A 21,345-nucleotide genomic window follows, 5' to 3' on the forward strand; every position below is an offset into this window, starting at 1 on the left:
GTTTATGTGTGTGTGTGTGTTTATGTGTGTGTATGTGTGTTTATGTGTGTGTGTGTGTGTTTATGTGTGTGTATGTGTGTGTGTGTGTGTGTGTGTGTGTGTGTGTGTGCTCATGACTGTGTAGGACATCTTGCTGGTCCAGGGTTAAGACTTGGTTTAAGGTTAGGATTATGTTTAGGTTAGAGTTAGACATGAAGGTTCCGGGTTGCTCTCCACAATGAGCGTGTTGCACGTGCGTGTGCGTGCGTGTGTGTCACAGGAAGAGAGGGGGGGGGGGGCTCAGACAGCAGCAGCGTGGCTGCTTTGTCGCAGCAACTTGTCGACTCTCCACCGGCTCCTCACCGACTCCTCACCGGCTCCACAGCGGCTCCACAGCGGCTCCACAGCGGCTCCCTACCGGCTTCACAGCGGCTCCTCAGCGGCTCCTCAGCGGCTCCCCACCGGATCCCTCAGCCCTCAGCAGCCGCCCACAACACCCTGGACCGCGCCTTCGTTTCTCTCCCTGTCCACAGGAGCGGCTCTTCGTCAGCGGCTGCTCTCACGGACACCACGGCGGCACCAAGGCTGACAGGCGGCGGATAACGAGCCTGCTCCGCCCGGCGCACCGGGAGCCACCGACCCCCCCGGCCGCTGGGAGCCCGGACACCGGAGGGGCTGCACGGCTACAGCTAACTGGGAAAACCCGGGGAGCGCATCCTCCAGACACTTCGCCGCTCTGAAGGGTAGGTCAGCGGGATGGAGGAGCAGTATTCCCCGCAGACTTCCAGCGGACACTGGGCTCTTTATTTTATAAGAAGCGGATGACAGGCTCAGCGTTAGCCGCTAGCTAGTGAACGAGGCAGCTAGTTGGCATTAACCATCCCCGCAGCGGCGGACGTGTGTGGAAATAGGTGTTTGTGGTAAAAATACGGTTTGACTGTTCATGTTTAATCCGGTTTATTTCATTATTACGTGTTTTTGTGTGTTTTTGATGACACGGGGGGGCTCACAGCGATGTGTAGCTGTCATCCCCCAAAACACCCAATGTTAGCTAACCCGCTGCTAGCCAACCTGAATCAATGTGTGTGTGTGTTGTTGTTGTTTGTGTTTTAAGTCCCTCTCCTCTTCATATTTCAGTGACAGTGTGAAGATGGATTAAAAAGATGAAATGTCCCATCATCCCAATAAGAGGACTTCTCTGTGAGGTATGTTTCAGTAACACTCCTCCTCCTCCTCCTCTCAGTCCTGCAGAGACATTTCACTTCACATGTTCACTAGTTCTTTTTGTACCTGACATCTAATCTGCTCTCACACACACACTTGGTGCTGATTGTGGAGACCGAGTATTTCTTTCGAGCTTGCAAACCTGCAGCACAACCCACACAACTACCAGAGCAGTTGAGTTTCAGTATTCAAAGCAAGCTTGTATCCAGGCCAGTGTTTTCCCACTCCCCACATCCTGTGTTGTGAGGAAGCTTCCTCTTTTGTCCTAAAGTGCTTAGCTGCATCCTGATCAGGGTCACAGATCACGGAGCAGCTCAATGGGAGGTTTGTTCTAACTGTTTCTGTGCTTGTTTTTCTACATAATATTCAATATGTCTCTTCCTCTGTGAAGTAAGTTTGCTGTTTTACTTTGGATTTTTGGTTCTCATTTGGTTGTTAATCGTGTTCACAATCTTCCTCAAGCTGGAGGATCGGTGTGAGAACTTCGGTGGGTTCTTCTAAACTTACTGGCACTGCATGGACTCGTCCTCAGTCCAATCAGCAACAGGATGCTGAAACTGTTTGGGATTGTTTTGGCAGCAGGGGAAGCAGAGCTCTCTGGCCAGGCATTGTCCGTTTCCTCTGCAGCTTCCTGCAGCTCATGAGGGCTCCCTCTGGGGGATACCCCACGACTCCTAGCCCGATAGCTAGCCCAACTGCCCATTGTTTGTTTCCCCTGTTAACCGCAGACATATGTATGGAGATTTAAGAGCTTTCATATCTCCAAGTAGAATTCAAACAACCTGTACAGAGTAATGTTGGTTTGGTTGAAAGAGGTGAAATGTTATGTGGGAGTTTGATCAATGAATTGACAGATCTTAGGCAAAGATTTGTTCTAGTCTGAAAGCTGCTTGATAGTTAAGTGATACAATGACCTCAACATATATGAGTGGTTATAACTGATACGAGCAGAAGAGGTTTGCCTGCTTTGCCCCTTTATCCCCGATGTGCTAATGTTTTAGCACAGCTGTGGCCAGAAGCGTGAAGCCTGTCTGTCCAGCCCACTCTTGTGAACACTATATCTCAGGAACACCTTGGCAGTACTTCATGAAATTTGGCACAAACGTTCACTTATGTTCAAGGATGAACTGATTAGATCTTAGTAGTCAAGGGCCACCTTGAAACTGTCCTAACAGTATAGATATTCTATTCCTGCAAGGTTGAAGACGTGTCTGCGAACTGAAGCATCTTCTTCTATAGAGTCATAGCTTCTTGGGGGCAACATCCTTATTTAAAGCATTGTCATGCCATCATGACTGCATCGTTGTTTTCTATCAGCATGCAAATACGTCTAAAATAATAATTTTGACTCTAACAAACTCTCTCAGTAATCTTGACGACATACAGCTGAACAAACATGAGAGAAGCTCAACAAAGTCCGGTCAGATCAATTCTATTTTTATATCATTATCTCTGGAATCAAAAATTTGCCTCAAGGCGCGTCACAATGTGAACAAATTCTCAGGCTTTAAGCTCTGATGACGATCAACTCCTATTAATGGTCAGAATAAAACTGGTACATATCTTACCTGATGATTGTATTGTCTTTATTAAGTATTATTTATAGATTTTACAGTTACTGTGCAACAAGCTGCACCAAACTGCTTGCCCCTAGTGGGATTAACAAAGTTGTCTACACACTGTTTAATATTGTATGAGCCTGGCAGATGTAGATGCAAACTTCCCTGGTCAATAGGGACATACTAAGTGTGAGGTAGTTAATCTAGTTAAAGCTGAATTATCGTCAGTATAGTGTGGAGTTTATATCGTCAGACAAGCACTAAATGAAACATGAATGTGAACAAGCAGTACTCCCTTTTCTTCTCTTCTCATTTTGACAGTTTTTCTGCAGAATTGTGTGCAGCGGTAAGCTTTCTAAAGCTTAAGTCTAGGCATAATGTTGTAACTTCCTGAAAGCCCACACAGACGCATATTTTCCCATCATTATGTTACAATCTGCAGTTGCCTCACTGTGGTGTTTGGGTGTTTGTGAGTCAGTGTTGAACCTGTGCGGTCGGGCCAAAATAACTCTGTCATGGAGGTCCCCAAAGTCCTTTACTTTGCCAGTTCTTCAAGACAGAAAGTTGAACGAGCCACTGCACCTTGGTTTGAGTTAACTTGAGAAAGTACAGACACAGTAGAGATGTTCCGATAGTATTTTCTCCTTCCTGACACCAACACCTGCGACAAGACTCTTTGCGTCCACTGTTATTTCAGAAAATGTCATAAGGTCGGCATCGCAATCGACCTGTTTTGTTTTTGTGTCACAAAATAAAACATTCTGTTGCTAAGAATGTGAAAATACATTGATGGTATCATCGTCTTCCAAAACCCATCGTAGGCTGATAAGAAGCAAATCTTTAACGTAACTTTTATTCATCTCCACAACAACGTTTGTCCGACATTGATAAAAGTTTGTTACAAGTTCCTTTAATACCTAAGAATCGATGGCTCCTCAAGTTTAGCGCTGTTGTTTTAGGCATGTGTTACACAGAATACTGATGAGAGCATTCCTGCACTGTGCCAATACAAATCATATTACTCTTTACGTGCTTAACAGCTGCACTGATACAATATCAGTTTGCAAAGTGACATCCAGCTTCTCCACAAAGGTCAGGGGGAACCTTTCATACAAAGCCGTGTCAGATACATTTCCTATTTCCATTCATGTTTTAATCTGAATGGGCTGTTGTGTGATATCTAACCTTCCTTTACTTTGCCAGAAACTGCACTGAGTTCACATTTTATTACTCTTTTATTCATTTTGCAGAGAAGTGGAAAATCTCACCTCATCAGGGCAGAACTCAGGTCTGACTGGCTCTGGTGTAAAGAGATTAACTCACATCCCTCCATGAACTAGAGGATCATGTGGAGTTAACACAATTGAAGTCTTATGGTTAAGTTTGGTGTCGTTGTGTTTATGCATCTTAGACGATTTTAAAGAAAATATAGGTTAAGTGAAGGACACAAATGTGAAAGGATGAGCACTTTTCTTCTGCTGGAATTGATCTCAGTGTAATTATCAGTTAGGCGCTTGACCTGGCTGAATTCCCACAGCGACTTCTTTTGTCCTCGTGTTGAGTGTTGAGTGTCAAGTGTCAAGCCAAGTACTGTTCAGTAAAGAAACCCAACTGAGCTGGAAAATGACTTTCTCAGATTGGGTATTAAGATCTAAACAGAAGGAGCTCAGCTCATTCACATCTCTCATTCGAAGCATTTATCTCTGTGTTTGTGAACTAGTGCTGCAAATCCAGATTAGGGTTATTTTCTCCTTTCTCTCTTTCACCTTGAGGACGACCATGCACGTCTTTGTATTTTTACCCCAGCCAAAGAAGTTATGTTTTCACTACTGTCCGTTTGTTTGTTGCCTCGGTCCATGACCTAAGGAAGTTACATTTTGGAGCCACTCCAGGACTTTTCTTCTGCTGTCTTTAACTTTTCAATACTTTCATTGGCTTCTCCGAGATTAATTCATGGATCTTGATGATAAAATGTGTAGACATTCCTCACTATGTTATATTTCTCTTCATCCATTTTTTGGCAATGTGTGTGTCAGTTGGTTGATCTGGATTTTGATTGAAGTTTACATTCTTACTCCAAGCATCATGCGATCTCTATATGATAAATACACTCGTTGGAATGAACAGAGCTGTCAGTCTGTGTTTTATAATGTGAGAGACAGAAGTTACTTTACTATGTTTTCATCTTTTAGGTTTTGCTCTGCAGCTTAACTGTGTGACTGAGCTGGGAGGAGGAAGAAGATGCCACCCAGGCCGTCCTCAGGGGAGCTATGGGGCATCCACTTGATGCCTCCAAGGTATGTTACACTGTTCATTGTGTTATTGTGTACAAATACACAAAAGTCTTACAGTTTTAATTTCCTGCTGTCGTCAATAATAAAATCTCCAATATGAATATACGCATAATTATTCCTCTTATAATATTCATTGTATGTATATTCCTTATTAAATGTTAATGCATGAATAATAATATTTATTAAACTTTATTTTAAGTGCATTTAACATTAAGAAAGTCCTAAAATGAAAGTGAGTGAAACAGGAATAAAATGAATGTAACATTAGATGGAAAATACAAACCATTATTATAATTATTATGAGAAATCTGAAAATAAAATAATACACAATTAAGAAATTCCGACAGACGTCTATCATTAACCTTGTTGAATAATGGTGTGCATGTCTGCAGGATCCTGGTGGACTGTCTGCTGCCCAACGGGATGATCTTGACCCTGGAGTGTCTCCGCGAGGCCACGCTCATCACCATCAAACATGAGCTGTTCAAGGAAGCCAGGAAATATCCCCTCCACCACCTCCTACAGGAGGAGACCTCCTACATCTTTGTCAGTGTTACACAGGTAAGAACCTTTCAAATCTGAATAAGTGGTGGGAGGAATCTCGGAGTAATATTAATCTGTTATTGAAAGTCTGATGGAACATCCTCAGACACTGCATTATTAGCTGATAATAAAAAGAGAAAGGCTCTCGAGAACACAGCACAGTTTCCACCTCTCTAAAACACAGATTCTGCAGCTGCAGGCAGGCTGTCAGCTCTTCATGTCCGTTCACCATTTCATGAGAAATAGAAAGTGCAATATTGTAATACACAGCTTCTGTTTGTTGTTTCTTAATATTTTTGTCCTGCCTGCAGGAAGCAGAGCGGGAAGAGTTCTACGATGAGACTCGGAGGCTGTGCGATCTCCGACTCTTCCAACCGTTCCTCAAGGTCATTGAACCAGTTGGCAACAGAGAGGAAAAGATCCTCAACAGAGAGATCGGTGAGATATTCTCCTCCTCAGATTACACTGTTTCTGTTGTAGCCATGGTTCCCCTTTGTTTTACTAGTTTGGTTTTCCTGTTCAGTTAGAAACTTAGATTATTGAAATAGTTATCTTTGGATTTACGAGGCACTTCATTTCTAGTTATTCTGGGTAGTTCAAGAAAAAGAGGTTTCTGAAATGTTTGTCAAAACACAATCTAAAGCTGCTTTCAGACATGCACTGTCATATCTGTACATTTTCCTTAAGAGGACAATGCAAATATCCGGATTGAATTGAAATCTGTCGATAAAGGCAGATGTGTATCTTAATAAAAACATGTGATTTCTGCAGCAGAATTTATATTTCACATCCTGTCTCTTGCTGCTCTACAGGCTCCACCCCTTGCCTTAAGGTTTGAGAAACGTTCCTGTAGTTTTAAACTTGTTCTGACCTGGACAATATCCTGCTGCATTCTTCATATAGACAAACTGTGACAAATGTCCAGACCCAATTTTCATATCTGAAAGCAGCTTAAATAGAATATTTGGTTTATTTTCACAAGATAAGTTGGGAATGAAAAGCTTGAACTTACTATTTTAACCGAAGCTGAGCTTGATTTATGAGGAGAATCATTGAAAGACAAGCACAGTAGAGGAAAACTTTATTTGACTTTATCTGTAAATTAACACAAGCGTTAAAATTCTCATGAAGAACAAAACGCCGACTAACCCCCTACTGTTCTGTCAGGTTTTGCCATCGGTATGCCTGTGTGTGAGTTTGACCTGGTGAAAGACCCTGAGGTTCAGGACTTCAGGAGAAACATCCTGAATGTTTGTAAAGACTCCGTGGAGCTCAGAGATGCTAGTGGGCCTCACAGTAGAGCACTGTACGTTTACCCACCCAACATAGAATCCACACAGGAACTTCCCAAACACATCTATAGCAAACTGGACAAAGGTAGGTTAGTCTACTGTTTTTCAATGTGGTGTCCAATGCCATAGAGAAAATAAGAATAATAAGAAATAGAAATTTGTATTTGTGGTCGTCAGTTAAAGCCTAGAAAGGAGGAAAACACATTTCGGCCTCCCATCAATATTTAATCACTACTAGCAAACCTTTCCAATGGATAGGAACTATAGTACTGAGCTTTTCAATCAATTAATTGATTTTACTGACTATAGTATTTCTATTGTGTGAAGCTTTTGTTGTGAAACAATGCATTGAAAAGAACCACAGTACTCAAAATGATATCCTCTCTCCTCTGAATCATTATCGAAGAGTTTTTGTTTCTCTTTTTTGCTCAAATACAATTTTGATTCATTTCTCAATCGTCAATCTGTCTTTTCGACGTTGTCTTTTTCTAGGTCAGATTATTGTTGTGATCTGGGTAATTGTTTCACCGAACAATGACAAACAGAAGTACACACTGAAGATCAACCACGACTGCGTGCCTGAACAGGTGGGACATGACATGAAAAAGTCACCAACAGCCACACAGCATGCTACATTCCATTTGAATGTTCAACCTGAGGAGAAGAAGAATCTGAAATCACTATCTTTTTGTGTCTGTGTCCTAAAGGTGATTGCGGAGGCTATTCGTAAGAAGACCCGCAGCATGCTGCTGTCGCCAGAGCAGTTAAAGATGTGTGTTCAGGAATACCAGGGTAAATACATCCTCAAGGTTTGTGGCTGTGACGAGTACCTACTGGAAAAGTACCCCATCAGTCAGTATAAGGTAAGAGACACGCAAGCAAAAGCATCACATTTGACTCTTAATATATATTGACACGCCATCTCCCATTTACATCATGTCAGAAACCCATAACTGCAGTTAGGATACCAGCTCAGATGTGTCAAAAGGGCTCCACTGTCTCTCATTTAAGACACTGGAGCCATGTCCTCATGCACAGCGTCGTGAGCACATGCTCCGAGCCAGGAGCTGTTCCCTCTGAGCCAGGATCAAAGTAGAGGTAGCGCACAATGACGGTCATTGTTTCCTCTCCAGTCAGCTGCTGGAAAGTGACCAACTGACATCACTGGCCACACTTACGCACGGTGTAACTTAACCAGCTCTGTGTAGACTTTCCTTCTAACGACCCGCCTCTGTTTCGCTCCCCCTCTCCATCTCTCCCCTCCAGTATATCCGTAGTTGCATCATGCTGGGCAGGTTGCCTAACCTGATGCTCATGGCAAAGGACAGCCTTTACACCCAGCTGCCAACGGACAACTTTGTCATGCCGTCATACTCTCGACGCATCTCCACGGCGACCTCCTATATGAACGGCGAGGCAGCTGCCAAGTCGCTGTGGACCATCAACGGAACGCTGAGAATACGAATCCTCTGTGCCACCTATGTTAATGTCAATATCCGGGACATAGACAAGGTGGGGATAAACCACTGTCTGTGTTTCTCAGTCAAATTGAATAATCCCATTAACACTCTACACTTTGCACTAATGCTGTGCTCACTGGTAGAATGAAACTAGACCTGGCCAAAATAAAAATGTTTATTTGTATGAACTGTATTTTTTTTTTTTTACAGTGGAACAAAATAAGAAAAGTTTGTTTTTTCCAGTTTTGAATCGTGTCCCCACCCTCCACCTCCCTCACATCCTGTGGAAACAAACAGTCATTGTCCGAGTCTCATGTCAACATGTGACTTTTACTGAGAGAAAGTCTTTTAGTAGCTTATGATGGTTTGTTGTTTTGAATCATATTTGTAAATGTAGTGTAACGACCGTGTCGTTTAATTTGATCCGCTGGTATCGAGGTCAGAGATGTACAGTGATAAAAACTTTCTTTAAATTCTCACTTTGGTTTGTTTTGCTTCCCCTTTATTTTGTAGATTTATGTGAGAACAGGTATTTACCATGGAGGAGAACAGATGTGTGACAACGTCAACACACAGAGAGTACCCTGCTCGAACCCCAGGTAATTCACCAGCTCCAGGTCATCCACCACTGCAGCACTTAAATGCTTGTCCTCTTAATCGTAGTAGTAATATTCTGTATTTAACATAGTTGCAACATGTTTAAACCTATATTGTGAGAGATGTAAATAAAATGAGTCAAGGGAATTTAAAACTGAGCTGAAATAAACTGTGAAATATCAGTTACTGCACCCAATAACTGAAACAAAGTCTTTTTGAATTCACTTTTACTGAAATATTCATTTAGACAATCTACAAAGCTAATTTGCTTTAAGCCGTCAAAGGCAGGAGGGTGAGTTAAGAGTTTACTGCTTCTTAGTAACACTAAGCTGCTGTATTACATTACTGTTATGCGTCAATTAACAGAGGTACTGTCTGCACGAATACCTGATAACAGTGTTCATGTTAAAACTATTGTGGTGTTCAGTGTCTCTCTGTTCTACACCATCAACTCACCTCAAAGTTTTCTGTCAGGAATCATCACAAGCAGTTTGGTGGGCATCAGAACATTTCTGATGGAAGCTTTTACGTCTCGTTAATTGTCTTTTTATGTCATTAATTCTTACTCTGCAGGTGGAATGAGTGGCTCACATACGATATGTACATCCCAGACATCCCCCGTGCTGCCAGACTCTGCCTCTCCATCTGCTCGGTCAAGGGCCGAAAGGGAGCGAAGGAGGTAGGAGATGAGGCAGTGAAGTCACCACCGTTCAACACACGGTTCATAGTCGATGGAATTTGACTGATTTAATTTACATTTAAACATTAAAACTGTTCCAATATGAACCCATGTTAGCAAAAGGAAACGTACATCGCATCAAACAAACAGAATAGCTTTGGCGCTACAGTTGTCACGAGATAAAGATAGCAGAAGGAAGATGAACTCCATGGCACGCTCACTTTGGAGGGACTTATATCTATAGGTGCCTCGTGTATGTAAGCGTATGCTGGTGTTGGCACATGTTCCTGCCCTTCTCAGTGTGTCCGCCTGTCTGAGTATATGTGTCTAAGGTGAATGAGAGCTGTGGTATCATCTTTGGCTCTGTTTAATTACTAATCAGCGGCGGGTGCTGCGGTGGCTTTGAACATCACCAAGAAACACAATCAGCAGAGGGGACTTTTCCATTCATGTTGGGTTATGTCCCCCTTCTGTAACACACATTGAGGACATGCTGTGAAAAGAGTTTATTGTTTAATCTCAAACTTGCATCAAGGTTTTTGACAGAACTTAGATTTTGGATCAACCAAATTAAAATTAGGGCTTTAAACTTACTACATAGAACTTAAAACTTATGAATGATTTTACCTTCACAGTACCATTAGCATAATATTAATATAATCTAGACACACCTACACAAACTGACACGCATTTTACTCTAGGTTTAGAAACCATGTAGTGTAAAACTGTTGGCCTGATACTTGTAACAGACACCCACGGCAATCGATTTTTATTCCCTCTCTCTCTCTAGTGGAAAAGCTGTCAGATAGGTGTGTGTCTGTCTGCGTGAGAGTGTATCAATGAATGCCAGACATGGATATTGTAACAGACACCGGGGCCGGTCCCTGCTGCGCCATGATAGGTTGAGGTCGGGTTAGCGGCTGCTCTTTCATGCCCAACCTGAATTAAAGATAAACTCTTCTCCACAGCAGCCCTTTGTTCCAGCACTTACCATAAATAGGTGCATTTTGACTGGCTGTCTGCATGTAACTCTGTCTACCTTACTATGCTGCACTCTGTCCCCTTGTTCCAGTGATGCCACTTGTTGAAGACTCACTCTGAAGATCAAGATCTCAAACATTCACTGTTTGTGAAGGCTGACTAGTTTTAGCTTCACAGAGAGAATACATGGGTGTTAAATTCTTTTTTGGCTCAAAATTAATCACAATCTGTGCGTTTTTCTGTTCCCATGAGATTATCATGAATTGATAATGAATCTATTTGTCTCTCTTCCTCGACGTCTCTCTCTGTCTCTCTTTAGGAGCACTGTCCGTTAGCGTGGGGTAATGTCAACTTGTTTGACTACACTCATACTCTGGTGGCCAACAAAATGGCTCTGAACCTCTGGCCTGTCCCTCATGGCCTTGAAGACCTCCTCAACCCCATAGGAGTCACTGGATCTAACCCCAATAAGGTAACCAACTTAAGAAAGTAACAAGCTTCCATGAGTTTGACTGTTTTGTGTGATACCATTATTTACGCAGCGAAATAAAAATGTTTAAATCTCTGCTGTCCAGGAAACGCCATGTTTAGAGCTGGAGTTTGACCACTTTAGCAGTCAGGTCAAATACCCAGATATGAACGCAGTAGAAGATCACGCAAACTGGACCATCTCGAGGGAGCTGGGATTTAACTACAACCTCTCTGGACAGGTAATTATAACCTGCTGTGCATCTCATAACTAGTAGTTTGGAGCGGTGCATCAACACAGAATTAATAAGTAAAAAATGTACTTTACCAAATGTTTAAATCTACACACCTCCTCTGTATAACAGGAGACTCAGATCTCTGTTTTCTCAACCTGCTGCTTGTGTCCACCGCCAGGTAGTAAAGAAGAGCGAGACGATGTGTACTTTTGACAAACCAAAGGAATTAAATAATGTAGTACTGGGGACACAGACAGAAAGCAAACTCATCTGTTGCAGCATTTAAAAAAAAAGAAGACAATCAAATACCTCTTCTTCCTCATATTCCCACTGAAAGAGTAACAGAGCTCAAATGTGCATTTGTTTTTATATAGTGTCCACCACCAAGTAACTTTTGTGAGAAGACAAGGTAAATTATTAAAGAAGGTGTTTCATCTTTCATAGGTCCCCCCCCCCCCGAGATACTGTATGTTGACGTTGATAAATGAGGCCCTCGTGTGAGTTGTAGCTGTGTTCTATTTGTAGTCACTACATGTGATGTGACGATCTGCCAAGTCAGCTGTGGTCGTATTGTGTCAGTAATTGGAACAGATATGTGTGTTGTGTAAGACACCACATGTAATTACAGGTAGGTGTTACCAGATCTGTTGTGAGTGTTGAAAATATACAGGATTCTTTCTCTAATGAAATTAATAATTCAGAAGTCAGATAACAACTTTTCTGAGGCCACATTTTCAATATAGCTAAGAGGTTAAATAGTATAAATACAGCTCGGATTAAGGTAAAAGGTGCTTTTTGTTTCAGAATAACCGTGTGGCCAGAGATCACGCCCTGACAGAGAGCGACACTGAGCAGCTGAGACAGCTGAGCAACAGAGACCCTCTGTCAGAAATCACTGAGCAGGAGAAAGACTTCCTCTGGAGACACAGGTAACCTCCCAGCATGCAGATGTGACGTGTTTGTTATAATAGCATTTAAAGTGCTGTAGACTACCTGGCTACAGATTTCACACGTCGTAGAAAGCTTAGTTTAGTCATATTCTTATTCGTTTGTCAAATGTTCAGTCTTCACTGCGATGCAACACACGCTAACTATCTCTATTGATTTTCTGTACTAGACACTACTGCATGAACATCCCTGAGATCCTTCCCAAGATCCTTCTCGCTGTCAAATGGAACTCCAGAGATGAAGTAGCACAGGTAATAATTTAAACTTTAATGTGTGAAGGAAGGTTAACACCGATCAGATGATCAGCCAAGTGTCCATAAATATTTATTTCATTCATTCTATGTTCTGACAACTCACCTGTAGGGAAATTCTTTTTTAAATATTTTAGTTTGGAAACTTGTACATACTGTACACTGTGAATGTATTTCACCATTCACTGTGATTTTAGCTTCTTAGCTGTAGCTTACACATTAAAAATCAAAATAGGGCTACATACAATCAAATGATCGATGAAATGTGTCTCATTAATTGTAATTTTATAATTTTAATTATTGTATCTGTATATATAATTCATTTTTTCTTGGTCTGTTTACTCCCCAGATGTACTGTCTGCTGAAGGAGTGGCCATCTATCCGTCCTGAACAGGCCATGGAGCTGCTGGACTGCAACTATCCAGACCCCATGGTCAGACACTTTGCTGTACGCTGCCTTGACAAATACCTGACTGATGACAAACTGTCTCAGTACTTGATCCAGCTTGTACAGGTGGGTCTAACTAAGAGCCGAGGCTGATGAAAGCACAGTGTGGAGTACGTTCCTGTGTGTTGGAGATATTTACGGCTGTGATTCTTTTGGTTGTGTGTGTTGTGTTGTTGTGTGAAGTGACTAATCACAATCTGAACTTTGCATCACCTCTTATTCTTTCCCTCCAATCGTCCCATCCTCTCTCACCTCCTCTTCTAGGTGTTAAAATATGAGCAATACCTCGACAATCCTCTGGTCCGCTTCCTCCTCAAAAAGGCTCTGACCAATCAAAGGATCGGGCACTTCTTCTTCTGGCATCTCAAGTGAGTCACCACCCAGATTCCTTTTTTTTAAATTTCAGTTTATATATCTTGCCCCCGTTCCCCTCACTTCTCTCTGCGTCGTCCTCACAGGTCGGAAATGCACAATAAAACAGTGAGCCAGCGGTTCGGGCTGCTGTTAGAGGCTTACTGCAGGGCTTGTGGCATGTACCTGAAACACCTGAGCAGGCAGGTGGAGGCCATGGAGAAGCTCATAAACCTCACGGACATCCTCAAACAGGAGAAGAAGGATGAGACGCAAAAGGTAAGGAGAGTGGCAACACACATACACATGCTGTTACACAGACACACACAAGGACGTATGACTTTGAGTTGTCTGTTTTTTAAAACCGTGTTACTTTTCTAGTTAATGTTGACGTTGACATTTATCTTGACCGAACAAGAGCCTGAATTTTATTACTACTCATAGTTTGTAGAATTACAACTTGGTGCTTTTGTTTAAAACACGAATGCAGAAATTTTCAGAAGATTTCTTTGAGGTTGTGTGTATTTGGGTTTGTGTATACACATTTATGTGCGGTTGTATGTGTGTCTGTTTGTGTGTGTGCGTGTCTCTTGTGGAGGTCCAGATGCGGTTTCTTGTGGACCAGATGAAGAGGCCGGACTACATGGACGCACTCCAGAACTACACCTCCCCTCTAAACCCTGCGCACCAACTGGGAAACCTGAGGTCAGACACAACAGGGAGATTGTTATAGTGAACTTGTGAAAAATCGATTGACACTGTTTAATTACTGGATTCACTTTGTGCACAGGTTAGACGAGTGCAGAATAATGTCATCAGCAAAGAGGCCGTTGTGGCTGAACTGGGAAAATCCTGACATCATGTCCGAGCTCCTCTTTCAGAACAACGAGATAATCTTCAAAAATGGAGATGGTAACACACACACACACACACACACACACACACACACACACACACACACACACACACACACATCAGCCTGTAAGTACAAACCCAAAATGAATCTAAATACTGAAACATATGGGCTGATGTTTTTTATATGGTCAAACTGACTCACCCCTGTATTGTGTGTGTGTCTGATAATAATAGTTGATAATAATATATAATAATAATTTGAACTGTGTTTGTGTTGTAGACTTGCGACAGGATATGCTGACGTTGCAGATTATTAAGATCATGGAGAATATTTGGCAGAATCAGGGACTGGACCTGCGGTACTGTCATCACAGTCTTTGTTTTTCTTTATTTTCCATCTTTCTGCTTCAGTTTCTTTATTCTCTCCTTCACCAGCGCACAGTGCTAAGATGATCTGTTATGTGTGTGTGTCTGCAGGATGCTCCCCTACGGCTGTCTGTCACTCGGAGACTGCGTGGGTCTCATTGAGGTGGTTCGTAGCTCCCACACGATCATGCAGATTCAGTGCAAAGGAGGCTTGAAGGGAGCCCTGCAGTTCAACTCCAACACTCTGCATCAGTGGCTCAAGGACAAGAACAAGGGCGAAATGTGAGCTCATCTTCTCGTGATGTTAATTTCACATTATCTCTGCATCATTAGATAGAATGAAGCAGGTGATTAGAATAACGTGTCTGCAGAATGTCTAAAAGTAGAATTCATTTAGAATTTCAGATCATTTACTGAACTCTTTGTTTATTCTTCGTGTGCGTGTGCAGGTATGACTTGGCTGTGGATCTGTTTACAAGGTCCTGTGCTGGCTACTGCGTAGCTACGTTTATCCTCGGGATAGGAGACAGGCACAATAGCAACATTATGGTCAAAGATGATGGACAGGTAACACACACACACCACATCATTTCCACACCTGCAGTTTAGAGAACAGACGATGGAGGCAACACAGACAAAAACAGAGTCAAATCAATAAAGTTTTGATATAATTTTTAAAGAATTATATTAAAATACGATCTATTATAATCCATGAACATTTTAAAATGTAGTTCACATAATATAGAAGGCGTCTTTGTCTGGTTAATGTTTTGATAATCAGGGTTTTCTTTTGTCCTGTACTGTTTGTTGTTTGTTGATAAGTTTCAGTGACTTGTGTTTTCCTCTTAATATAAATCTACTTATCCCTGATTTTTGACTTTCTGTGTTCATTGCTGTGTTCTGCTTTGTTCCAGCTGTTTCATATAGATTTTGGTCATTTCCTGGATCATAAGAAGAAGAAATTTGGCTACAAGAGAGAGCGAGTGCCCTTCGTACTGACTCAGGACTTTCTCATCGTCATCACCAAGGGATCCCAGGAGTGCACAAAGACCAAAGAGTTTGAGAGGTACTGTCTTTCCTCTTGTTTCTTGCATCTGCTCTAAGGACAACTCGAGTCAGTCAGTCTGCTTGTCTCCTCTTGTCCTGATGCAGCAGATAACATCTGCCACAGAAAAGACTTTCTTTTTATAAACCAGATGTAAAGTAAATGATATTGGAGAGTAAGCCGTAGTTTTCAGTTTGCAAATATATTGAATTGGAGGTTTGAATTTATTCAACAGCACAATGCGTTTGTCTGACCTCATCCCCCTCAACAGATCACACCCTGTAAACTTTGCGTCAGTGCTTACGTAACAAACAGGAATTGACCAACAATCATTCCTGTCTTTCGAACTAAATTTGTAACATGCAAGCTGCAATTTTAACATGACATAATCTAAGCTTGCTTAAATTTTCAACACAATTTACTAATGTTTGATAATCACAACCCGATACGTACAAACTACGAATGAGCCAATAGGTCAGAAAAGAGTCAAATCTGCAGTTAGCGAGGGAGAATCGTTTGTGAGCCAGGCTGTTGCTGTTTGTGGAAACCAACACAGCTTCAGATGGCGTCAGACTGGAAGTGAAAAGGAAACACTCACCTGTCTTGTCCACTTGATTTTCAGGGGACTGCCCTGCACAGCTGCCGCCTCAGTAACTAGTGTGGGATAAAAATGTGTCCTCCTCACATTCGCTCCTCTCCGTCCCTCTAGGTTCCAGGAGATGTGTTATAAAGCCTACCTGGCCATCCGGCAGCACGCCAACCTCTTCATCAACCTGTTCTCCATGATGCTGGGCTCTGGCATGCCGGAGCTGCAGTCATTTGACGACATCGCCTACATCAGAAAGACTTTGGCTCTGGAGAAGAGTGAGCAGGTGTGTGGGGCTTCTCATCTTCGGGGTAAATCGTCTTTAAATTGTCTTTCTGAAGACAAATTCATTTTCCCTTGTTGTGTGCAGGAGGCGTTGGACTACTTTATGAAACAGATGAATGATGCTCACCACGGAGGGTGGACCACCAAGATGGACTGGATATTCCACACAATTAGACAGCATGCACTAAACTGATCTCCTGCGCATCAGTCCCACCACGGAGTATTTACTTCTGTCAGCCAGAAGTTCCTTCAAGGAACTTCAGTTCTGTTACAGCGCACATTACGAACAGCTCACTGACGATGAAAGTTTCATCTGGGTTTATTTCCTACAGGGTTTCTTTCTTGGCCTTTTTGTGATGATACTCTCCCACTGCCCTCTGCTTGTTAACTCGACTGGAAGAGAGTCTTCTTCATGTCCTGGGGAAGATATGACCGTCCTGGCTGATGCTTGTGTCCATGGCTACTGTGCTTCCTTTGTTGTTTTGCCCAACCGGATCAAACTGGGGTGCCGAGGAAACGTTACCTCTCTCCCATCTGCTCTTGAAGGAAACACAATTTGGACAAAACAGCACAGATGACTTTTCTGCTGAGTTATAAAAGCACTTTTGATGCTGCACTGTGGCTCCACCGTAGACAGGAGGCGCTTTGGAAACCCTTTTTAATCGTATCACTGCTGAGGAAGTAGTGGGCACAAGGAACTGACACGTGCAGGATTACACGACAATCTTCTCCTCCATCTCTGCGGTGAAGTCGCCCTTCTGAGGAAGCGTCAGAGCTCAGAAACTGCCCTGCAGCAGAGTGTGTGCGTCGTGCACAGCTCTGCAGTCGCCCGTCGAAGAAGCAGCACTCTACTCCTGGGAACCGTCGTTGGTGGTGCAGCTTTTAAACTCATGCATATTCTTCAGGGTGATGAATCCTCTCCGTCAAAGAAACAGCACTTAGAACTATCAGAATAACACACAGATTTATTATGACTTTTTACATTTATTTATGTATCTCGTTTCTTTCAGTTCAGTTTATGTGTCCGGTTTCTTTCGGTTTCATTCGTTAACAAAGACATCTAATGCTCTGTTTGGTTCGGTCACTTTCACAGTTCATCTCATTCGACCGCGTCAGAAGATCAGTTTGTGTCGTTGTGGCTCGTTTGCAGAACCTTCCATGAAATCTAAAGGCAAAATGAGAAGAGCGAGTGCCACGCTTACATTTTTTGATAAAGGGACCGTTTTTTTACGCCTCTGGCTGTTTGAATGCCAGCGAGCAGAGGCCGAGGGGAAGGTCACGTCTTCCTGTTGATAAAATGCCTTGGCGTCACAGCACAACATTCTACGACACTGCACATCGCTAATCTCCTTAAAGTCTGCCTAAGCAAGTTGTAGTGAGCAAACACGGCAGCACTATTAACATGAAGCATGGCAGCTTTTAGGAAATGCTAGATTTGACCTTCATCGGGTTTTATTTGTACTGTATTTCTAACTGTGTCACGTTGATGAGCTTCATCACGTCCCCACTAGAATTTATTTTAAATGTTGACTCATGGACAAAGTCCATTTTATCTTGTCAATGGACGAACAACTTTCCTCTGAGCCTGAAACCCTGGTTGTATTAGAGCCCTGCCTCCTTCGGCAGATACTGTGAAAGCCATGCTCTACACCTGTGTGTTCAAAACTTTTTGTTGTTTTTGAATTCGTTAAATTCACAGTGAAACTGTAGTTAGAGTTTCTTTAAGCAAGTGAAGCAGCACGTGGGAAGAAGTATTGAATGAATATGAAGAGCGACACACACACACACACACACACACACACACTCCTCCCTCCCTCAATGAATTTGGCTTCAGCTACGTTCTGGTAATGTAAACAAAGTCTTGCCAACTGAAGATCTATAAACACACGGAGGCAGAGTTGAGCAGATTTGGTTAATGAATGTGTGTCCGTGCCTCTGACTCTTTATCATCATGTTTTACAAAAAAGACTAAGAAAGTCTTTCAGTGTGAGAATATGAGATGACATAATTAACACAGAGGCAGGACCACAAAATGTGTTTCTTTTATTTCCCTCGCCTTCCACTTGACTCGTGACTCGTCTCATAAATGATTTGAGATGATTTTAAAAAGGTGCACAGACAGTTTCTGTGTTGAACCTCTTGAAAGCTGTGTGTGCCTCACAAGCACCTGATGCCCTCACATTGTATCTAGAAGGACACTATTGTGTGTGTGTGTGTGTGTGCGTGCGTGATGTACAATTTCAGCATTAATGGGTAGAATGTATTTAACCGCTGACATGGACCTGACGTGCACTTCTATGATTTCTCATCGCCACGTTCTAAAGTCAGATGCGGTGCCAGCGAGCGTCGTCTGTTGTTGCTTCTCCTTTTATTTGCCATTTTTTCTCAACGTGCCAAACCAGGTCTGAGAACGTGGGGCCTGTGGAAGTGAATGCTGGACTTGCACCATGCAGTAAAAGTCATATCAGTTACATACAAAAAAAAAAAAATAGGAGGTTGGGGTTTGCACTTAAAAAGGCCTTTTTGTTCTGAGGGACTCTGTAGGAGTGACGGTAGTCTAGTTTGCATGTTTACAAGCAGCATAACCACTATGTATGATGTACATTTTGAAACAGCATTCAACAGTATGTATGTACAGTTACAGTCTTTTCTACGGGAGGCTTCATGTGTGAGTGTTTATAGAGATGGACGAAGCATCTCCACTTCCTGTGAATCTTGCACGTTCGGAGCCAGACTCTGGGAAGTAGCTATCGGTGGACGGGGCTGCAGCGGTGAGGTTCCACCGAAACCTGAGCTCAGCCAATCGTGAGTCGGTTTCTTTCAATCAAGATGTTTTATAGCATCGAGAAACAACTTGAATCCAAACAAGCAAAACATCAATGTGACATTTGTATTTTGACTGAAGAGGCGGGACGTATGAGCTGTACTGCAGCCGGCCACCAGGAGGCAGTCAAGATGATTTGGCTTCATTTGTGTGGAGCTGTCATGTCGTCCATCTTTATGAACAGTCTGTGACAAACCTGTTGAGTTGTTATCTTCATTATCTTTTGCCATATATCCTCCAATCTGATGGTGTGAGTGTGTGTGTGCATCAGTTATCCTTCTGTACAGGTGCAGAGCTTCATTGGCAGGTCCCAGTGAAAATGTGTGTGTTTGTGTGTGTGTGTGTCCATCCATGTGTGTGTCGACACTTAACTGTTGAAGTGATGGCGTCTCTCTCTGAGTTTTGTTTTTCTGCAGAAAAGCTTCAGAAACAAACACAAAAGAAGGGAAAGTTTGTTTTTTTTAGTTGTAAATGTTTGACTTGAAACGTCATGAATCAGAACCAGTGTTGGTTTAGTGTTCAGATGCGGGGGTGCAGTATCTACTCTGTGAGTGTGTGTTGTACGTGAGAAGCAAAGGTTGAAGCGTTTGTGTACAGGTCGTTTGTTTGTTACCGATCGTGAATGTCATCGGTGCCACAGTTCTGCTTTTCAGAGTGAAACGGCAGCTTGTTCTTGAACTGGTGAAGGACCGAAGTTGTGCTCGAGTCCAAATGTTGTAAAGATCCGGTGCAGACGGAACCGCGATGAAGGTTTTCAGTTTCAGCCTCATAATCGTACGAATGAACAGGTTTTCAGAGACAGTTTGTTTGATTCTCCTGCTCTCAGACTTTCAGGATTTCTGCAACTAACTGATTGAGATTTGGACTTTGATCCCCTCCCGTCTTTCTCTGTCAGATGTTCCAACGATGAAAACACCGGTCACATTAACAAACCTGCTCAATGGTCACAGGGTCACTTTCACTGGTTCTGCGTCACTGAGCCAGTTCGTCTGCAGCAGTTTGAGTTTCACACAGTGACGCTCGTTAATCGTCGCGCTGTGAGAATTACTGAGAGAGGAGAGGAACACTCAGTGTGTCTGCGAGTACAATCACATAGTGTGACCTTTGATTCCATCTTTGATATGATTGAATCAGAAACAACAATCTGGAAGTGTTACCTCTGTTGTTTTTTTGTTTCTGATGAATTTCTGTTCACGTTACTTTGTCCACCACCCGTATGAATATGAGCTCTGATATTTAGTGAATAGGAATCTTTGTTAGTTTTTACTGTGGAGGCGTTTAAGGAAGTTATTAAAGTTACAGAATGTTACTTATGACACAGATTGTGTTTCCATCCAGCCGTGAATGGGCTTTAAACAGATTTAACGCAGGGTTTTAAACTCCTGCAACAAAAAAAAGCGACCTTGCATTAAGGAGAAATGACTGCAAATCGTTTTATATCTCAGTCGTCCCAGATTCTCACTTTAAAGGAGGAATACTGACGGAATGGTCTGTGGCTTCATGTTCATCTCTGTATGCAGAACTATAAACTACATGAGTGTGTCACTAACACAGTGTGTTTCCATGCCATGCTGTCAGAACCTTAACCTATACTATGAATGAATGTAACGGGCCCATGTATTGTTCTTCACTGCCTATACCTGCATGAGATTGGGTAAAGGGGAATATTCTTCCTCTTGCTTTATTGTTTTTTTATTTAGTCTGCTATGCAGCCTCACAGATGTTTGTGAATGAATGCCTTAAGTTTGCTCCCTGTAGGAACAGTTTCTAGGACAAATTCATTCTCATGATAACCTGCGTTTTTTTTTATTTATACGTGTAAACAATTGTGTTCCAGTTTGGCTCCCCGGTCACAGAGTAAAGGTTTTTACTCTGACTGACTGACTGGCTGCTCATCTGATTGTTCTGTGAAGATGTACAAATAAATTTGTTAAACATTCACCCGGCTGTGTTTGCTCGAGCACTGTCCACTCCTGCAGTTTGACTGTAGCGCAGGATTCTTCATGAAGGTTTTACCTCATTGAATTACGTTAAGTTTAATTCAGAGTAAGATGGACGATCTTTAAATTCTGGA

The 21,345-nt window shown here is 42.4% G+C and overlaps 1 protein-coding gene across 1 annotated transcript; it reads left to right on the plus strand.

Annotated features, from left to right (window-relative positions):
• The first annotated feature begins 268 nt into the window (after positions 1 to 268).
• On the plus strand, positions 269 to 21,212 carry LOC109640251 (phosphatidylinositol 4,5-bisphosphate 3-kinase catalytic subunit alpha isoform-like). Its single transcript, XM_020104147.2, has 26 exons — positions 269 to 722; positions 1,117 to 1,184; positions 4,955 to 5,059; positions 5,449 to 5,617; positions 5,911 to 6,037; positions 6,767 to 6,976; positions 7,384 to 7,478; positions 7,599 to 7,754; positions 8,158 to 8,403; positions 8,865 to 8,950; positions 9,522 to 9,627; positions 10,928 to 11,080; positions 11,184 to 11,318; positions 12,117 to 12,241; positions 12,430 to 12,511; positions 12,861 to 13,025; positions 13,224 to 13,327; positions 13,418 to 13,589; positions 13,909 to 14,015; positions 14,101 to 14,222; positions 14,446 to 14,524; positions 14,643 to 14,813; positions 14,981 to 15,098; positions 15,446 to 15,597; positions 16,286 to 16,448; positions 16,533 to 21,212. Exons 3-26 carry the CDS (start codon positions 5,004 to 5,006, stop codon positions 16,638 to 16,640), a joined length of 3,207 nt encoding a protein of 1,068 aa, XP_019959706.1. The 5' UTR covers positions 269 to 722; positions 1,117 to 1,184; positions 4,955 to 5,003; the 3' UTR covers positions 16,641 to 21,212.
• Positions 21,213 to 21,345: the final 133 nt, after the last annotated feature.

This window comes from Paralichthys olivaceus, chromosome 3, assembly GCF_024713975.1.
Source record: "Paralichthys olivaceus isolate ysfri-2021 chromosome 3, ASM2471397v2, whole genome shotgun sequence".
In the NCBI taxonomy this organism is placed as follows: Eukaryota; Metazoa; Chordata; class Actinopteri; order Pleuronectiformes; family Paralichthyidae; genus Paralichthys; species Paralichthys olivaceus.